General features: G+C 38.7%; 1 protein-coding gene across 2 annotated transcripts in view; it reads right to left on the reverse strand.

Moving 5' to 3' along the window:
* Positions 1-5677: 5677 nt before the first annotated feature.
* The window catches only part of DPH6 (diphthamine biosynthesis 6), a 210394-nt gene continuing 195989 nt past the window's right edge, over positions 5678-20082 (reverse strand). For both annotated transcript variants that reach the window (XM_055812818.1, XM_055812825.1), the window contains one exon: positions 5678-5994. In XM_055812818.1, coding sequence (XP_055668793.1) covers positions 5879-5994 — 116 coding nt within the window. In that variant the 3' untranslated portion in view covers positions 5678-5878. The remainder of the gene's footprint in view (positions 5995-20082) is intronic.

A 20082-nucleotide genomic window follows, 5' to 3' on the forward strand; every position in this document is an offset into this window, starting at 1 on the left:
ACTCTTATTTATTCCTCTTTGTTCTTCATACGTTAATCTTTTACAGTTACAACTAGCAACAGTGAGAAGGCAGTCCAGGGTCCGTTCCTTCAAAGACAGACATCCTATAAATACAGAATAAACCCCTCAGTTTCCTAGACCTATTTGCCTTTTTAGCTTGGCTCCCTCACCGGTTCCTAATGATACCACTCCTTTGGCACTGACTTCTTGTCTGTGTTTCTTTTCTATTATTTCATATCATTTAACACCTCCTGCTTTGAACCTTAACAGATCCGGCTCTGGAGCTGTGGAAATTTGGTTCAGTTACAAAAGGCTCTACATTTGCATGTATCTGGGTCTTGCTGCAGAACGGTTGGGTCTGTGTGGGAGTAGGACTGAACTTTGTTGCAACGAGATAACTCTTACATCAGAGAAATGTACTTCTTCCTTCTGGACCTCTGTTCTTCTATAAGCAACAAAATAAACTACTGTCAACGCAGCTACCAACAAAATCACAGGAATCGGAGAAGGTGAAGCAATGCTCGCGCAAACTTTCACCTCTAATGCAATGTCACAACTCCTATCTCAGGCAAACGATGTCTTTCTTTTAAAGTGGGGGTATGGCAATAATTTGATGTACCATAGATGTTATGGTTATAGAGTACTGTCAACAGCTGTCAGTAGTAGGAGCTGCAGAATGAGAATATAGGCTGTTGCCTGACGGAGCCCAGAAGGGAGTTTTCCCCCTCTATCATGGCAAAATCTAAAGTGGAACAAGTCTTCTCATGACTAACAAAGTAATAATGTTAGCTGCCTGGTGATGTGGCTTTGAGGTTGAAATCTCTCGGCGGTAACTGTGCTTCTGCCAAAGCAAATACCCCTGCTCAGGGGACTGCAGAGAGCGGAGGAGCTCTTCTGCCAGCAACACAACCGCAGAGACCTGCCTACATCCACACCTGCAGGGGAGGCCTCGTGGGTGTCCTAGCGATGGCCCAAGCACGTTTTATGCAATGGACTTGTAAAGCACTTTGGGATCATTGGGGATGAATCATGCTGTAAAACATATCATTAATGTTACTAGATGTATTACAGACTTCTCCTGTGATCTGAGACTGCTGCAGGCAGTGTGGTGAGAGAAAAGCTCTCCAGATTGTGCTCATGCAAATCGCTATCTGTGATCACATTCATTCTGGTTCCCACTACAACATTACTTTCACACTCTCGTGTGCTGCTCACTCAGTCTAAACTTTTTGTTATTCCAGGTTGTATGAGTACAACATAGCATCTCTTTGCCAACATCTTTAAAAGGGTGAGAACACATACAAATATGGAAATAGAGGCCCAAGAAAACTAATGGATACGCTTAAACTACCCAGGAAAGGGGTGGTATGATCCTGACCCATGCCTCCTGGCTTTGGTGTCCCCTAAGAGGTTAGTAGATAGGGACACCTGTAAATTTGTTCAGGGCATTTAGTTCAGCTTATCTTTTTGTTCTGAAATGTCTCTGAACTGGAGATCTGGATAATTTAGAGAAGAGCTGGAATCTCTGAAAGCTGGGAAAAGCAGAAGTGAGATCTGACCTATTTTGAGCACATCCTGTTTTTACTGTGGACAGTAAGTCTTGTCAACTGGATTAAATTATGCAAACAGTATTTAAAAGTGATTTAAGATTAAATAATAAAATCACAAATAGCAATATAATAGGAGGTGGAGAATGAGCAGACATATCCAAGAAATGGTTTCCAAACATTGCAAATGAAATGGAGAGTCAAGGCAATGACAGGGAGACTGCTTCCAGTGACATATCCTGTGAGAATTTCCTCAGACCAACCTCTCTATTTGGGAATACGGGGAAAAAGCAGACATTGCTCTAAAAAATGAGAAAAGCAGGAAACCACAGGCAAATTCTAGCCGTGAATTAATCCAACAGAAGTCAAAGCCAAGAGATTGTGAGCAGTGAGTCATCAGTAAAAGGGCACTTGCATGTAACATACGGGTTCAGTTCACAGGTACCCAGTCTGTTTTTTAAAATTAAAATTTAAAATATGTCAAAAATATTCAGTGTTCAGATGAAAGTTGAAAAAAAGAAGCTTTCAAGATCTCAAGTCTGTATTTTGAATGTTTGGCTAATACATCAACACAGGCTGGCTTGCCAAAAATATTAAAATACAACTAAAGAGATCATAAATTAGTAAATTGTCAAGTATTCTTAATATGTATTCCCAATGCCAGACATTTATAATAGTAAAAGGAGGTTACTTACATAATAAGTGCCAGTTAGTACTCAGAGAGCTCAGAACAGTTTTACTTTAAGAGGCAGAATAAACTAGGTTTGCTGCAGCAAACTCATCCTGAAAGAAGTAACAGAGATTTAACTTGGACACATGAAAAGTTTCTGTATTTTAGGATTTCAGTGTTCATTTAGAGAACTGTTATAGCATGCAGTACAAACCTTTTATTAAATCAATGCATTAATTTATTTGAAATAAAAGTTTTATTCAGTCACTGTATTTTGATTGACTAGAGTACTGCACATAGACAGGAGATAATGAACAGGATGTCCTTGAAGGAGAAGAGCTGCTTCAGATCACCTCTCTAATACTCAGGAGACATCCTGCTTCCAATGCCTGTCAGACTTCGGAAGTCTAAGAGGAAAGATGCACCCGTGCTATCTGGTGTAACAAATCAGCTCCCGAATCACCTAACTATAAAACTCACAGGGAAAAAAAATTAAATAATCTCTGCTTAAAATATCTCAATGTCATTTTAAAATCTATTTAGGAAGATCAGCTCTGGTGCCTTTATAGCAGCTTAGCCATGTGCATTGTAAGGACTCACTGGTACTGTAGCCATCACTGGGTTTTGAAATGAGTAAAATGCAAAGTTATTAAATCAGTTTTGGTCTTACAGTCCTATTTGGCCAGTTCACTTTAACGTGCTTTCAAACAACTAAAGAAATTGACATACAGAGATTTTTAAAGGAGGCAGGAGACAACATTTTACTGTCACAGAGAACTATAACAAGACAGATTTCTTTTGGGGAAAAAAAGAAGAAAAGATGTGCAAGCCATATTCTAACACTTGTTACAGCAAAGAAGTTAAAAATAAAACCTAAGGTTACATTTTTAAAGACGTTTTCCCACCTATTACATAGCCTTTCTGTATTCTGAGTGCTGGAACCTAGATCAGCCAACTTTTCGTGTTGTAATATGCATACGAAACATTTTCCTGCAGGCTTAGTAAAAATCAGAGAAACAGAAGAATTTTTGTAATACAGAGAGTCCTCAAAACTGGTGTCTTAGCACAGATGTGAATTTACAGTCTTAAGATTAAAACCTGCTGGTTTTTTTCCCACTCAACAAAGATAATCGTGGGGGGAAAAAAAACTAAACCAAACCAAACAAACCCTGCATCTGTAAATTTTGAGTATGAGATGTCTTTCCATCTTTTCACTAAAACACCTGTATGTGTGTGTGCATGTGTGTGTGTGCGCCTATCTCCCCACCTCCCATCTTCAGCTAGCACTTCTGTTACAAAGAAAATGAAAAAGAGCTCTGTGAAACAACTTATTCACAGTAGGACCCAGTAATTATGATGAAAGTGTGACAGCATAAGGCAGATAAAATGGTGTTATGTTATTTTTTTCTATTATAAAAGTCTTAGGTCTCTATCTGGAGCAGCACTTTACTCACCTACCTTGCATATCAATGTTGAAGAAATTGCCTTGTTCATACTTAAAACACTGCAGACCCAGCTTATAGTTTTAGTTACTCACACCACGTAGAAGCTGCATGAAGCCTCTCAAGGAGAAAAAGTCAGCAAAGTATTCTTTAGCTATTCACAAAGTAAGCCCATTGAAGTTCAGGTTGTCTCAAAAAAGGAAAAGGTTTGCTTTCTGTTGAGACAAAAAAGAAGATCATACTTTTACAGACCAATGCATTGTGTTATCGTTTTTCAATGCACCTTTACTGGGGAAAAAGATAGTTTGAGTCACGAGTCTTGCAGGAAAACTTGCAGGAAAAGCTGGTTTCTTTAGGAGCAAAAATCCTGTCATGTTAAAATATGCAGCACAGTACAAAAGCCAAGATCAACATGTTTCGGTATCTTTTTTAAACTCCCTATGAAAAACATGACTGCTACAGGAGACAGTCAAACTATACCATCTCTTTGGCTTCAAATAGATGAAAAATTAAGCTTCATCCTCAGCTCTCTGAAAGTAGTCTCCTTCTCTTCTGTTTCAGTCCAGCTTGTGCGTCTGGTCTGTGGGCACTCCACACCGAGAGAAATAAAATACTTGTATTTCCAGGGAAAAGTAAGAAAATAATTTAGCCTTCTAAAACAGTGGAATTCAAACAAAACAGGCATATCCAAGTATTAACAAGTTCTTTTCTGGTCATAGGAAAGAACAAGGATCAAATACATTTAACATAAAAATGATACAGAACGTTAATGAACTACTGTATTGTTAACAGATTCTTCCGTTTTCTATTAAGAAATTTAATTTAATACCTCCATGTATTTATACACTGGTATATAAAAAGCTTTTTGCCTTCCACCTTCTAAAATATTTGAATAACTGTGGAAAGAGTGATTCTTATTAAAAAGTATGGCAGCTCTGCTGTATTACTTGATATAATATTGAGGATTTAACATGTAACAGTTTCTGTTTTCAAGTAATCATCACCATAGTATGCTGGACATGCAAAGCATCTAACAGAGGAAGATCCTCTTACCTTTAGTCACTGGTTTTGTATCAGCTACTGCCAAGTGCATATTTGTGGGTAAGAAAATAAAACTGGAGTGCTACGTCCACCTCATAGTAACCGTAACGTAAACATACTGCCATGCAGTTGACTTTTGTAGTGGTACCTCAGGTACACAGTGGTGTAAGAGAAAGACAGCTGGAGTGCTGGTCATGTAGCTATAGTGCACACACACTGGAAGAGAAGATATGAGAATATATAGATGGAGAACAGAGGCAAGGAAAAGGTTTGATACTCTTTCTTGAAGGTGTAACTTTATAGCCTTTGTCTGAAAATATTTCTCTACAGTGCCTTACTGCCTCAAGCAAAGTCCAAAAGGCGTTCTCTCCTATATTGATCTTATGAGTAAAATATCAGTTGCAATGAAATTGATAGGAGCAGGTGACACACAGCTGACTGTGGTTTGAGACTGTTTTAATGAAAGTAGTGCTAGAACTCATGTTGATTTTCTGGAGAAGACTCAAGTCTTCTGAAGGGGGAGATACTGGTATCTCTTTAATAAGAGCTGTCTACCAGATGTAAAGCACAAAGATACCCGCTATTGCCCCAGAAAGCAAGATGGCAGATCCTACAGTGTGGCCATCATCTCTATTGTTTGCTTTGGTAAAATGTGCATCCTGAATACCCCTGGAATAATTCTTTCCTGGTGCAAGATAAGGGTTAAAATCTGGCCACAAATAAAGTCTTCAGAAGTTGGAGAGAAGTCAGTAAATTCATAACAGAATTGAAAGGAATCAAGTCTTTAAAGCAGTATTGGAGCTAATACTCCGGTTTCATCTTCATCCAAAAGATCTGAAGTTATAATCAGTTTATTGTAACCAGGCCTAAATATATCAAACAAAAGAACAACTGTAATCAGAGCAAATGACATCTCCCAAAGACTACCTGCTACTACCAGAACAGATCTAAAAATAAGTGAGAAAAAAGCACAATAATTTGTAGAGAAACCTTTATTGTTCATACAAAGCAGGCACTGTCACATATCGTGAGGCATCATTAAAAAGCTAAATATGACTTTGCTTAAATCAAACAATATAGCTTAATGAAAGTATCTAACACAGTTATGATCAACTCTTTTCTTTGTTCTCTCCTGGATTGAATGTGTGTTTTGGTATCAGCTCATCTCTTTTAAATTACTAGCTTAGCCAGCACGATATATGAATAACTTCCTTGCCAGGTAAATCCACCACAGGTACTAAAATCAGAGCTGGTTTCTTCTTGTCCAAATATTTTTCAAGATGTTCTTGCAGTCCTAAAATAGAAACAAAACAATTAATGAATCCTTTTGGTCTCATTTTCTATTTTGTGTTATCTCTTAGAAATGATTTCTAAATACATTTTTGAAAGTTATTGTGGAGTGGCAAGCAACAAAAGGAAGTGAAACGCAACTCTGAAGTTTTCACTTTATATAGAAGGAAAAATCATCATCTCCCACCTCCTTGTTGACTAATTTGAGATTAACGTTACACGTTGCCTAAGGCCATAATTCAGCAACACAGTTAAAAGCATGTTTCTCAACCTTGAGTGAGTGAGTGAGTGGTCTGCTGGTTACAGACACAGCAACCTGAAACTAAGTGCAGGTAGTAAAAATAACTAAAGGCTAGTTGAAATTCAGTTCTTTGTCATACTTGATATTGGGATGATCAGCACGTAGTTGTCTGTAAACGAAATTCTGTTCTCAAGTCCCACTGTGGTGCATCAATCTACTAGAAGTTAAAAGGAGCCATTTTTTAAAACATTATGAACATGATTTCCATTTGAAATCAGTAGAAGTATGCCATGCTGAAGATACAATGGAGGAAGTACAGGGATGGCAACGTATACGACTGAATATTTAGAATTATAGAGAGATTCAAACTGCTAAGAATACAGAATCTAGCTATAAAGAGCTTTAAAGAGACTGGTATGTGTGGCAGAAGTTTGTAAATTTCAAGTCCTTTACGGGAACAGAATTAATAATAGAGAAAGAAGATCTAGTTAGTAGAATATGGAAGAAAACTACAGAATGGAAAATTTAAACCTCAGTATCAAGACATTTTTGGTCATGTTGCAGGGAATGGACATGCTAGAAATCCAGCCACACAGAACCCTTAAAGAAGACTGCTGAAAGCTCTCCAAATGACCCTACAAAAGACAGTTTCCTAATGGTAAGGTATGGTCTGCATAGGTTTTGGTTTCATTAAGTTATTTCTGTCTGCAGCTTCTATGATTATGGCAATTCTTTATAACACTAAGCAATCTTGGTTGGAGAGAGTGTAAAGAGGGCAGAACTTGAAGACTGTCAGAGGGTTTTTTTTGGCATCACTGCCTGTGAAACTGTGAATAGGCAGTTCAGTCAAAGTGTTACCTTATCCAGGATAAAACAGGAATTCTGCAATTGTATTCACTGAAGCCAAAAATCTTCTTTCTTGTTACCTGGCAGCAGTAGCACAAAGTAATGTAATACAGGCTCTGCTACCTACAAAATATTGCAAAGACAGTACCGGTCTTTCAAGTTCTGCTGACTTCCTTTCGTATTGGTATCATTGACACTAGAGGTGAAAACAGGCAAGGGTGATCCAAAGATCAACAGTCAGCGGAAAGGTCAGAGGACTTGACATTGTGTGTAAAAAGGTAGTCAGGTTATGTATTGCAAATACTCATCAGTAAGTGACCCAGTAATTAAGCATCAGCTAACATTTTCATTCTCAGCTTTGACTTCAGAAAACTTTATAGCTATGCTGGCTCACAGGCCATTAAGCAGAAGTGGGTGAAGGCAAGCCACTTCAAGAATCACCGATTCTACCCGATTAAAATTACATTTCCCTTTTTCCTCAATTAAAATTGAGAAAATATAATTTTAGTCTTTAACTTTTTTCACAGGCCTAAAAGCTGTGAAACAGTGCTAAGAGCTACCGTAACAAAACCAGCTATTAATTTCAAAGGGAGAATTTGAAAGTGAGGTTAACTGGAAATATAACTCCATTCCTCTGTTTTTTTGAGGTGGCCAAAATAGCGATAAACATTTACTTTTGAACCTGCCCTAGAGGACCTGGTTGCCAGCCAGAAAGAGCAACCTTTCCAAAAGACCACCACCTTTTCTACTGCAAATGCAAACTGCTGCAGCAAAGCCTACACGTATAATTGAAATGTGGATGAAAATCTGGGACATATGCCTCTAAATGTTTTATCATACTTATAAATCAAATAGTTTCATATGAAAGCATTCTACCTTAGACATGCATCTTTATATATTAAAAAATTGTGGATAAAAGTCTGCTTATGGAAATTTCCTCTGGAAAGAGGAGACTGGGTCTTCTAAAACAGCAAAATTGTACTCTAAGGTCCCACAGAAGACAATACACAATTAGTAAATCTGTGGTGGCCTAGGTAATCATAGCTGACACAATCCAAAATTTGACAGCTATATATTTTACCTGCTATAATAAATTACTCTAAATCCTCCAATGCTAACTGTATATTTTTAATGATGTGACACTAATAAATCAAAATCTATATTTTTTTACTTATGTAAATTATGCTTTTAGATAAATAAGAGCCTCAGTCATGAGCTATACATGATTGATGTCGATCTTGGAGTTACTTATTCTGTCCTGATACAGAACATTTATTAAAGTACAAACAAAACCAGCTGATGAGCAAGCAGCAAACAACTGATGTGTATTCTGCATGTTTTCATTTCCTGTGACGGTTCCCATTAATTATTATTACTACAAGAAATTTGCTGAAAGCAGGCAAGCTTCATCCTGTAAGATGTATCCCACTGAATCCCAACTGATCGGCAGAAGTTCTGGGCACAGGTTCCATACAGAGTTTCTTTCTGCACCACTATGGCGTTTTTTTACTGACCTGGGTACAGCTGAGGGATATGGACATAGCCAAAACTTAAAATGAACAACAAGAATTCCAAGTCTTTCTCACCAGAAGTTCTGGCATTACAATCTGTTTCTGCCATTCCTCTGTAGGGACATGATACTGAGATCCAATAATTTGATGATCTCTCACACTGACTTTGCAGCCCTTCCATATAACATGGCACAACCTAACACCGTAAGCTATTGTTTTTAAAGGTGCTTTTCACATTAAGTAGAGAAAACAGTGCCCTGGGAGCCCCTCAAGGGCCATTCCAAAACATTAGGAAGACGATTTTTACATCTGTGCTGTCATTGGCTTCAGCAGGATTTAGGCAGTATGAGGTGAGGCCACAGAATCTACTTATGTTTCCAAAATCAGTTCCCCATTATTGCTGGGGTACTCTTGCTTCACTGGATATTTGCAGGGGAGGAGTAATCTAATAGTTTATATTGAAAAGGAAAATAGTAACAAAAAGGATGATCATATTTAGCTCAGCACATAAAAAAAATCACTTTCATATTACAACTACTATCTTTCCTTCACTTTTTAACCAAAAGATATTGTTACATTGCTTAGAGCAGGTTTTTAAATCCCTGAGCTAATAAAGCTCCATTGCTTCAGCTGCAGAGATCTGACATGCAGCATGTACTTTGAAAAGATGCGTCACAGGGGATCAGGTTCCTAACAGTTGACTAAGAGTTCCAGTCCCAAAAGATGTGCCCCTGGTGTGCAGAACACTTAACCCTTCGACCAGTACCAACATGACTATTCACAAATTATTGATGTCCCTAAATCCCTGGCAGATTGCAGACAGATCTTGTCTCCCTTGAAGCCAAAGCATATGGTCACTAATGAGATGGATTAAAAAATACATATACACATTCAGGGCTTTGCCACATGAATGTAAAGCCACAGAAATGGTAGAAGGTGACTGAACTGGACTGAACACTGTTAAATACATGATTAGCCTCTTGTTATGGATCACTTCCATTGATCTATATACAGTTTCACAGCATAGTTTAATTAAAGCTGTCCGGAACAAGCTTCTGTCTTAAATGATCAGGCAGTGCAATGAAAAGGTGAAACACGAGGAACTGGAGACCCCCTCCCTTTCTTAAACATCCAGCTGACTGTCTCTGTGGTTTACAACCACAGCAAGGAAGGAAAACATGCTTTAAAAAAATTGCCAGTTTTTACAATTCAGGTTTTTTCCCCACACTTTTACTTCAGATAATATAAAATGATGCAGTGGGATATAAGATTTTAAAATGAAACCTGTACAATTTGCTTGCTTCATTTTAATTAATACCTTTTTGTGCAAAATAAAAATGAGCCCAGCAAAGAAAAATATACTGTTGGAATATAAAAGTGAGTCCCTTTGCAAATATGATTTTGTGCTGATTTTTTGCTGCAGCTGTGAATATTTTAAATGACAATAACGTGGACATTTTGCATAATTCAGTACTTGGCTTTTCACATGGTACCTCATCATTTTCTTCAGTATTCTCGATCACGTTATTTCACGTTGGTCATATGGGTCATTTCCCTGTTAAGGGACAGGGTTTTCAAAACCACTCTGCCCACAGCAAAAATGGAAGCAACACCTTGTAAAGCAACACTTTCAAAACATATCAGCTAATCTTCAAAAATACTAAGAGCCTACCAGTTCCAGGGAAAAGTGGCCAAAGATTTGTCTTTGTGGCCAAAGAAAAGTGGCCAAGATTAGTCAATGTTTTTATAAATTTATGCAAAAATTACAGAAATTTGAAATAAGTCTTGATTTTTTTTTTCCAAGTGGGAAATATTCATATCCACAAAAGGAGTGAAATGAACAATAACTAAACTTAGGAGAATGGAAATGGATCTTGCTTTGGAGGCCAACCACTCCTGATTATTTATCCTGGTTATTACGCTGATTTCCCTTGGTCCTGGTTTTGAGTGAGTTCTAGTCTGTCTTTGCCTTATTTATCCTGACTTATTTATAATGTCAGGATAGTGACGATTTGCATACTTCTAATGATGATCAGGGTGTAACTGAGTTTTGTTAAGGACTGGTAACAAGGGGAGTTTGGTGGCACCTTTTGGCAGATCACATTAAGCACAGCTTTAGAGATGATATAAGCTCCTTCATGCAATACTGATGATGCACTTCAATCATTCTGGCCTGGGATATTTATCTGAATATGAGTTAAGCAGCTGCTTTGAATTGCAGAAGTCTGTTGCCATGATATATGAGACAAATGGCCAATATGAATTTGGATAAGGCTGTGAAACTGCTTTAAACCTGTGATTACTTAAACCAGTTTTTGAAACTATGACAATAAAGGAATTTGTGTTCTTTGCTATATAACTTTGAAAATCCAGTCTGTGTTGTGAAGACTGCTTAAGCTGTGTCTAGATTTCTCTCCCTTCTTTCTAAGTCAACAACTGATGAATGAGCTTTCTTGTTGAATGGTAAATACATAATAATATTTGTTTAAAAAAATTTAAAAAGTAACTGGCATGACTTAAACTTAACACCCCTCCCTCACACACACACACACACACCCCCCCCACCCACCCACCCCAATTTACTGTTTCAGGCCTATTTCTAAAGTATACATAACCACCCTTCCCCCCAAAAAAACAATAACAAAAAAAAGAAATTACAGAAGGAGTTACAGTTGCATTTGGAACTCAGGTCTCTACAAACACATGCCTGGTCAGATACCAAAGCAGCCACTGAAATCTGCATGTCTGTATTTGCAAACAATTATGCCATAAAAATGTATCTCCAAGGTTTTTGTCGCATTTCATTTCAGTTTGTCTTGCACTTATGGACCCATCTGAAGGGCTTCCTGCTTTTCACACCAGATTAGTTTAATTGTAACAATGAAAAAGTCTTTTTCAAGTAATCACATACCAGATTAAAATACAGCCTGGACCAGAACCACTAAAGCCAAAGTTAGCCATCCTCTTTCGGCTCATCCCTAACACCAAAGAACCATTTCAGATGATTGCAACCTCTTCTGTGAAGGACATGTTTGTTAGAATCCAAACTGATAGGACACTGACATTTTGGTCATAAAATACTGTGAGTTGTAGGCACTGATAGGTACAAAACAGGGTAACACTTCATCCAGCTAATCATTCACCGAATTAAATCATAGAATCATAGAGCATCCTGGGTTGGAAGGGACTTTTGAAAGTCATTTAGTCCAACATCACCTGCAATGAGCAGGGACATCTTCAAGTAGATCAGGTTGCTCAGAGCCCCGTCCAACCTGACCCTGAATGTTTCCAGGGAGGGGGCATCTACCCCCTCTCTGGGCAAACGGCTTCAGTGTTTCACCATCCCCATAGTAAAAAATATCTTCTGTATATCTAGTCTGCATCTACCCTCTTTTAGCTTAAAACCTTTACATCTTGTTGTATCACTACAGGTCCTATGAAAAAGTCTGTCCCCATCTTTCTTATAAGCACTTTATTAAGTATTGAAAGACTGCAATAAGGTCTCCCCGGAGCCTTTTCTTCTCCAGGCTGAACAACCCCAACTCTCTCAGCCTGCCTTCACAGCAGAGGTGCTCCAGCCCTCTGCGCATCTTTGTGGCCCTCCTCCGGACTCACTCCAGCAGGTCCATGTCTTTCTTGTACTGAGATAAAAATGTGCTATAATGAGAAGACTATGTTTTTTTAATATTTTACTGCTAGTCCTGTTTGTGCAGTGGATCCTTGTCCCTTTAGAATCTATCCTGAACCTGAAAAAACAGTGCTAGCAATGTTTTTATGGAGGCTATGGTGAAAACATAACGAAGGTCACTGTAGGTTTGGATAAGTACCCACAGGAGTTGGAGCAACTCTTTCTACAGCTGAGCAGAGGAAGAGGAAAATGAGCTGTGTTTCTGTGTGCCTTACTGACAACTCCTGCCCTCAGAATCAGTGAGGAGAAGTTGTGTGTGCACAAGCTAGCAGCCGTGGACCTTACTGTTCATGGGAGATACAAGAAAGATGAATGACAGGCTTATCTTAATCCAAACTATCAGTGAGGATGCCTGAGCTCTGCACCACCAGCAGCCAGAGGAGAGGGATAGCTGGCCTCAAACAACCAGCTCTGAAGGAACCCAATAGTTGCCTCTTCCCCTCCCAGCCTCACCAACCTCTCTGCTGTTCCTCTGCTTCGATGGGAGGGTGTGGGAAGGAAGGAGGGCCCACTCATCATTAGGAAAGGCATTAACATTTATAGGACCCTCACTTTTCTAGAGCTGAGTCACTTGGCTGAGTAACTATGGAAGTTTTTTTAGACTGCAGCTAATGCATTTTTTTAGCATCTGAAAGAAAATGAGCAGACAAAACAGTTATTTTTAGTGCTGGTTTGATTGTGGGCCTGTCAGCCTTGGCAATGTGTCTCTTTTATCAAGCTGCCACGATACCTTGTTTTGTTTTCAGAGCAAAGTTTGATTAAAGACCAATTTCAGAAAAGTTACTCACTGTGGGCGTTAATTAGAGCTTTCTGGACTCTGCGGGGTTTAGCTTATGATCCGTTTCACTTACTAAACCCTGTAATTCAAGTTACACGAAGATGGGAATGAACCAACCCCTTTCTATTCTTCTGAAGGCTTCTGTTTAACTCAGTCATGAAAGAACCCCTCTCCTTTCCTTTGCTAATATGGAATTCTAATTTCAGCCTTTTCTAAACAAAATTAAAATACTACTTCACATCTATAAAGACTTTTCAAACTAATGAACTGAGACACATCCAGAGAGCTTCAGAACAGAGTACGCAAAATTTAGGAAGCTTTTGCTTCTAAATAATGTTTTCAGTGATGCCCAAGTTACTGCATATCTTAGGAAAAACAGGTAAACATCTATTTCCCTTCCTCTCATTTTCCTGGGAGTATTGTCATTCTATAAGAGAAGGTCCCTGGCATTCCCCTCCTTCCCTCTTTATTTGCAGACAAGAAAAGCCTTTTGCTTTTCTGCAAGTGAAAAGCCAGCTACTAGCTCAAAAATCTTAAAAAGGTGGTTGATGAAAAAAGACTTAGGAGTACTTGCAGGTAATAAGCAGCAGATTGAAGTGGAATTTATAACACGATATAGCTAAAATTACAAACTATGTAGTAAAACGACTGAAATGAAAATGTCATTGGGGTACATGCAAATAAAAGCAGACAAAAAACACAGCCCAAAACAAAACCTGACTCAGCTACATTGGATATTTGAAACTAGACTAGATAGAACATGAAACTACATACTAAAGAGAAGAAACCTGTGAAGAAGATGACCTAAACCAGTCTATCCCTTTTTTCCAGTGGACACCCTGCACAGGAGAACTGAGACTGGATGAGGTGAGGTATTGAAGCAGAGTTCATGGATGCTACCATCTTAAAACATCCTCTCCCAAGTATACCTTCTCTCCTGACCCTCCTCCAAAATTCTGAAACCTGAACTTCAGCTTAGTTTGAAGGCTAGTATGGACTCTTCCCAAAGCTTTACAGTGTGACAGATGCACCAGGAGTGCTGAGGAGGTAAGCAAATCAGGCAACTGTAATCATCAGATGAGATTTTATACCAATATGTATAACAATTACAATTTCAATCTCAATGCCATCCCTAAGACAATTACACGTCACCTACCTCTCTCGGGATATACAGAAGTTACCTCGCAAAGTACACACAGCACCAGTCGAATTAGGTATGTTATCAAGTGCATCAACGGCAAGTTGCACAAAGAAATGTGACTCTAAAAGATAAACAAGTGTTGCTGAGCTCCTCTGCATATTAGTTATGGCTGTTTCTCAGTAGAAAGAATTAAGATTTAGCTTCCACAATAATTCTATCAAGCTGCCGGCTATAGCTTAGAAAACAGCAGAGCATGAAAACTCATTGCTTTGTGTTTTCCAGTGTTCTGTTTTTAGCTGTGTCCTATATAGAGATTGAGAATCAGCCTATACAAGGTTATAAATGTGCCCCTTTGTTTAAAATGTCATTAACCTTCTGCACTAAATAAAGAAACACTTAAGCATGCCCTTCCAGTACTCACAGTGAGGTCTAAATATAATTTCAAAGAGAACAGAGGACTGAACTTTCCGAGTATAATCACTCAGGGAAGAACTTGTGCTTTTTCTAAAACCATGACAGAGTGCAAAGATCACGAGCCTGTTTTCCCTGTGTGTTATATTTCAACCCTGTAATGACCCAATCTCTTTATGGGGTGGATGGTTATTGAACTTGTATGCCAGCTGTGTTCAGGATCTCTGGGGAGGATGGGCTGTAATGACACCAAGCAGGGATGAGTTATGAATGGAAATAGATTATTACAAACATATGAAACAGTAAGGACCCATTTTTCAAAAGGCATCTAAGAATGCACTTCACATTTTTTCTCGTATGGTCATCTGAATGTGCCTACATGGACAGATAAAACTGCAGGATTCACTAGAGACTCACACACGCATTTTTTTTGTATGCAAAATCAGATAAATGTGCACTTTCCCCCACCCCCCAGATTAATTGAAAACTTGGTGTGAAAATGATCAACTGCAACAGCACCTGTGCAGTAATTATGGAACTTGCTTTTTCACCTTTAGGTCACATTACAGCTGCTGACTCTTGGCCCACAGTCCAAGAGCACAAGATGGCGCAGATTTGCAAGCTGCAGGACAGTTGGTCGCTGTGCCCTCCAGGTAGGGTTGGGGACACTGGTGGGGCAATGTGTGTGGGAAGCTCGGCTGTGCCTGCTGGTAATTCAAGAACTTTTATCTCTGGGGCCTGTCAATCTGGCACCCTTCACAAGTGTTAAATTCACTTAAGTATATTTTTAAAGAAGCTGTCATGAGACATACTGAAGCAAATATGTCCTTCAGTGGTTACACATGGACTCGGTTGTAACAATGTTTGTTAAGTGCTTTGACATCCCCAAATGATGTTTGGTACAGCTTCCACATTTGTTCGTTTATTCAAGTCTGCTAAACTGTCTCCAAAACCAATGGGTTTAAGAAATATCTTACTGGACACAGTGCATCAGAAATGCCTGACTGAAGAGATATTTATATAACTAGTGGACACCACGTACATCTGCTGGTGGGAGAATTTAGTCTACAAAAACCAGAAAAGGTTTCTAAAAGATTTTGTGGTAAGCATCCTTAGATGGGGTACGGAGAAGATCATATGGTCCTTGCTTTATGTCAAGTTAAGCTGCGATCATTTAAAATAACACTGATGGAATAATCATTTTCAGTTTCTAGGCCAGATTCTCAACTGCTATAAATTGTAGCTATGCTAATTTACACCTCTGAGGTGCTTGCATAGTAGATTACATAGGTTATTTCTAGATGTTTACCATTGTAAAGAGCTCTGAAACTTTAAATCAATCTGCTACACTAATGTAAACAACTCATCGTAATAAAACCAGATAAAAGTGCACCGAACATCTTAAATACATTATTAGGTTGATGAAGATCATTCATATTGATCCAGGTCTGGCTTCACAGCACAGTTTAATCAAAGCTGCCTGGAAGAGGTAACAAAGAGTGGTCACGGCATTCACTGCCTTTCATCATGAGGTCACTACTTTAATCCTAGAGTGAGTCTACAAATGACTAAATTTTCATTATTGCTGCATCTGACAACTTATGCAAAATTAACTGGTGCAGGCTAAAAAGAAGGGTAGACCCAGCATGTGGAGGTGGAGCAAAACCCAGCTTCTGTTTTAATGGGGAAATCATGCTGCCAGAGGTTGCTGATGATGCACCCAGAAGTTTGTGGGCTCCTGGCAGCCACACAACTACCTCCCCTTGATCTGGCAGATTTACATTAATTGGATTTTTATCCTGTATGGCAGCAACCCAAGGTATCAGTACCTTCTTATTCCCTACAGTCAAGGAAGAAAGGGAGAGAGATGAAAGCCTTTTGTTCCTCTTCATGGCCTCCAAGGATGACAAATAAATCTCACTGCTAGTGCTTCCAGTGTAATGTGAGCTCATAGTTTGTTACAGATTTGGGAACGGGAGACTGGGAGAGTCATTCAACTGTGTCAACCGACAGCAAAATGAAAGAAAAAGGGTCTGAAACTCGGCCACATAGTGACGTGAGCTGCAAGTCATTTTTGCTCTAACTTGAAGTTATTAACAGCATAAGTTATAAAAGCTTTCAGCCAGACCCACGTATCATTTTATCAGGCACTGAATAAACACTAAATAACACACAAGGCCTACCACAAAAAGTTTACCATCAACACAGAAAAATAGAGAGCTGAAAGGAATGTATAACAGATAGGAAACAGAGTCATAGAAAACTCTGCTAAAATGGTATGATTTGTTAAGGTGATTTGTGGAAAAACCAACATCTGATCCCAAATTCTGACCACCCATATACTTCTTCTTCCTCTTGAGAGCACACCACAGTGAGCACACTTATGAGCACCACCACAGTGGCCAAGAACAGAGTCATCCTTTTCCTTGGATTGTTTCTGGATCTCTGGAAGTTAAAATCACAGCCCCAGAGGAGCACTGCTGCACGTGTTCCACCTGCTCTGCTGTCAAGCAACTTCACTGCTCAGAGGCCTCTGCTATTCTTCCACCATCAACAGCTGGGGTGGTTTACAGGTTATTTGAAAGTTACCTGTGGGCTTTATGCCAAAATAGTCTATCATACCTGTCAAAGGAGTATAACACCTGACTGTCTTATGAGTGCTTAATAAACATTACTATATATTTTATGCAAGTGTATTACAAAAGGCTGCAATAAAGTTAAATTATTGCACAAAAGTGTATATATACATATATATAGAAGAAGAATGTTTCATTACCAAAATACATGGTCCTAAACACCTGTTTTTTTAAAAAAACTTTTGGAGAAGACCTATTGGAATGATACAAACTGCTCTGCCTTCTGTAACTCTTGTACATTTTGTGATTTATAGCTGCGTGGGTGACAGGTAAAGTACACAGCATAGTCCAGCAGTGAATGGAAAAGCTGCCCACATCTGGTGTGTGGCTTAGGGGTTCCAGGTTCCCCCAGGTGGGCCAGTCCCCAGACCCCCCAAGTGGGCCAGCACCCACAGGTGAGCAGTCAGTCAGCAGCACTGACAGTTCTGCTTGAACATTGGCTCTTTCAACAGGAATTTCTGCTTCTGGAGCCTTAAGCCACATCTCCATGAAAAACTATGTTACCTCAAAGAGATACTGGATTAATGCAATTGAAAATGCTCAGAAGAAAAATGGATGTGATGCTCTAACCACTTTCAATACACATGAAGTGTGACTGATGGAAGGGTGACCTTTATCTTTCCCACAAACAGAAGGCCAAACTATAAGGCACGGCGAAACATGCTTTTGATCTATCCTTGTGCCTCCTTCTGTTTTAAAGATGTGATCTGAGGTATGAGATCTGGTTTTAACAATGTTGCAGTACTGCTAGAGGGAAACGCATTGTTCAAGAAGAGATGTCAGTTTTAAAGCAAAGCAAAGATGCCCACACAGCCCTCTCTTTGGTCAACACTGATACTTTATGCCATGGGCCTTAACTTGTCAGGGAATATCATACCTGCTGCATTGCAAAACACGGTAGTGAGAAGGACAGGCAATGGAAAACCATCAGCATCTGTTCACTGGGAGCCACTCCTCTCCAGGAACATCATCACTGGAGTGGCCTTACCAGTATTTTCCACACTACGTTAGCTGAATGAATAGGGTTTTTTTGTTTGTTTGGTTGTTGTTGTTGTTTTTTTTTTTTTTTTTTTACAAAGGCTTCCCTTTCAAGGTATTTTTTCAATTACATCGCTCTAGGAAGATTCATTAGAATCAGGCCACCACCTCTTTTTCTCTTTTGCAGAAAGCACGTGTTGGTAGAAAAGGTGGCAACAAAATATGCTCAGCCTAGCTGAATTTTTGCCAAATCACTTTGCAGGGCAAAGAAAACTCATCTGCAACCTGCCACAAGAACACTTAGGGTCATTAAAGCCTTAAAAAATCTGCTAAGGCAAAAAGGTGAAACATGAAGATGCTAAAGGATTATTATTGTTGTTGTTATTATTATTAATTTATTATTATCATCATCATCATCACCATTTTTGACTTACCAAGAGCAATGAGGCAGAGGCAGAAAAAAGGAAAACTAACTGGATCTTATCATGTATAGTCAGATCTTCATGCTAGATATATTTGTGCCCTCCTGGAAATGTTTCCATTTTTAATTTCAGCAACTAATTTAGGTAAATCTAGCACTTTCAAAAGCCACTAACATCAGTACTTCCAGATTCAAAATTATTGGCACACCTCTTTTTAGTAAAACATAGCACAAGAGAATAAAATAATAATCTACTTGCTTGAAATATAAAAGTTGCTTATTTATTCCTCCAGAATTCTAGCTTTCTCTCAAGGGAAATCTGGAAGTTTTGAATTCATTGATCCTTTGCTTCGCCACTATTCTCTCCTTTGACCTTTCAGATATTTTTTGTTTGCTGCCACATTTTTGCTGATTTGTCTTTAAATTACAAATCTGATTTTAGCTTCATTTTTCTTAAACTACTTGCCACAATCCTTTAGAAAAATCTACTCGCAGTTTCATTCTTAAGACCAGTTAAGATTTACAATATGCTAAACTGGGCAAAAATTCTGTAGTAATCAGCACAATATATTTTATACTCCATCATAATCATTTTTTCTGGCTCCATGTCGATATAACTTTTCCTGCTTTTTACAATGGTTTACAACTTAAATAATTTAATACAACAGTTGTTATATTTTTATTGCAAGCTTATAAAACTTGTACGGTAAGTCTCTTCCATGCAATATATTAAACAAAGAAATGACAGAGAAGAAGGGGAACTGATGATTACTAAGACTGTAATTCAGTCTCCAAGTTCTGAACGTGTCATAAAGTGCTTCTGGCTCACTTGCGTACAGCAGATCTTGTCAGTGTTCCTCAAATGAATCATCTCTTCATAATCAGTTCTCCTTACATTTTATTTTAACGTTGATACAGGAAAAACAAATGATTTCACATTTCAGGCAATGTACTGATGAGGTGGTGGTTGAGGGGAAAGGACCCAGCAAAAAGAACCAAGGGGCAGGATTGCCATTGCCAGCTCTGCCACTGAGTTGCTGGAAGTCCTTGGGCAACTTCCTTTGGCTTCAATAATGCATATGGAGTTATGCTTTATTCAATTTTGCAAGGGCTCCCAGTGCTGTAAAGACACGTGTCTCCTTAAGTCTTAGGCAAGACCTTTGTGCCTGATTTTCGTGTTTCAGAGCAACTGCAATTCTTGATGCTTTGTAAAATCAGTCTCTGAATTTCATACTTCCATTTTTTTCCATCATGCCTTTGTGAAATGCTTTGAGATCACTTGAATAACTGTTACTGTCTTAGTATATATGACAGCTTATGCAAAAGATGCTGCTTCAATGCATCCCTCAATAAGACTTTTTAAAACTACCTTTTACATTACAGACCCACTTTACATACCTTCACAGACACAGTTCTGTCCACATCTACAAAGTAGATCACT

The sequence above is a fragment of the Falco peregrinus genome, chromosome 1 (assembly GCF_023634155.1).
Source record: "Falco peregrinus isolate bFalPer1 chromosome 1, bFalPer1.pri, whole genome shotgun sequence".
Lineage (NCBI taxonomy): Eukaryota > Metazoa > Chordata > Aves > Falconiformes > Falconidae > Falco > Falco peregrinus.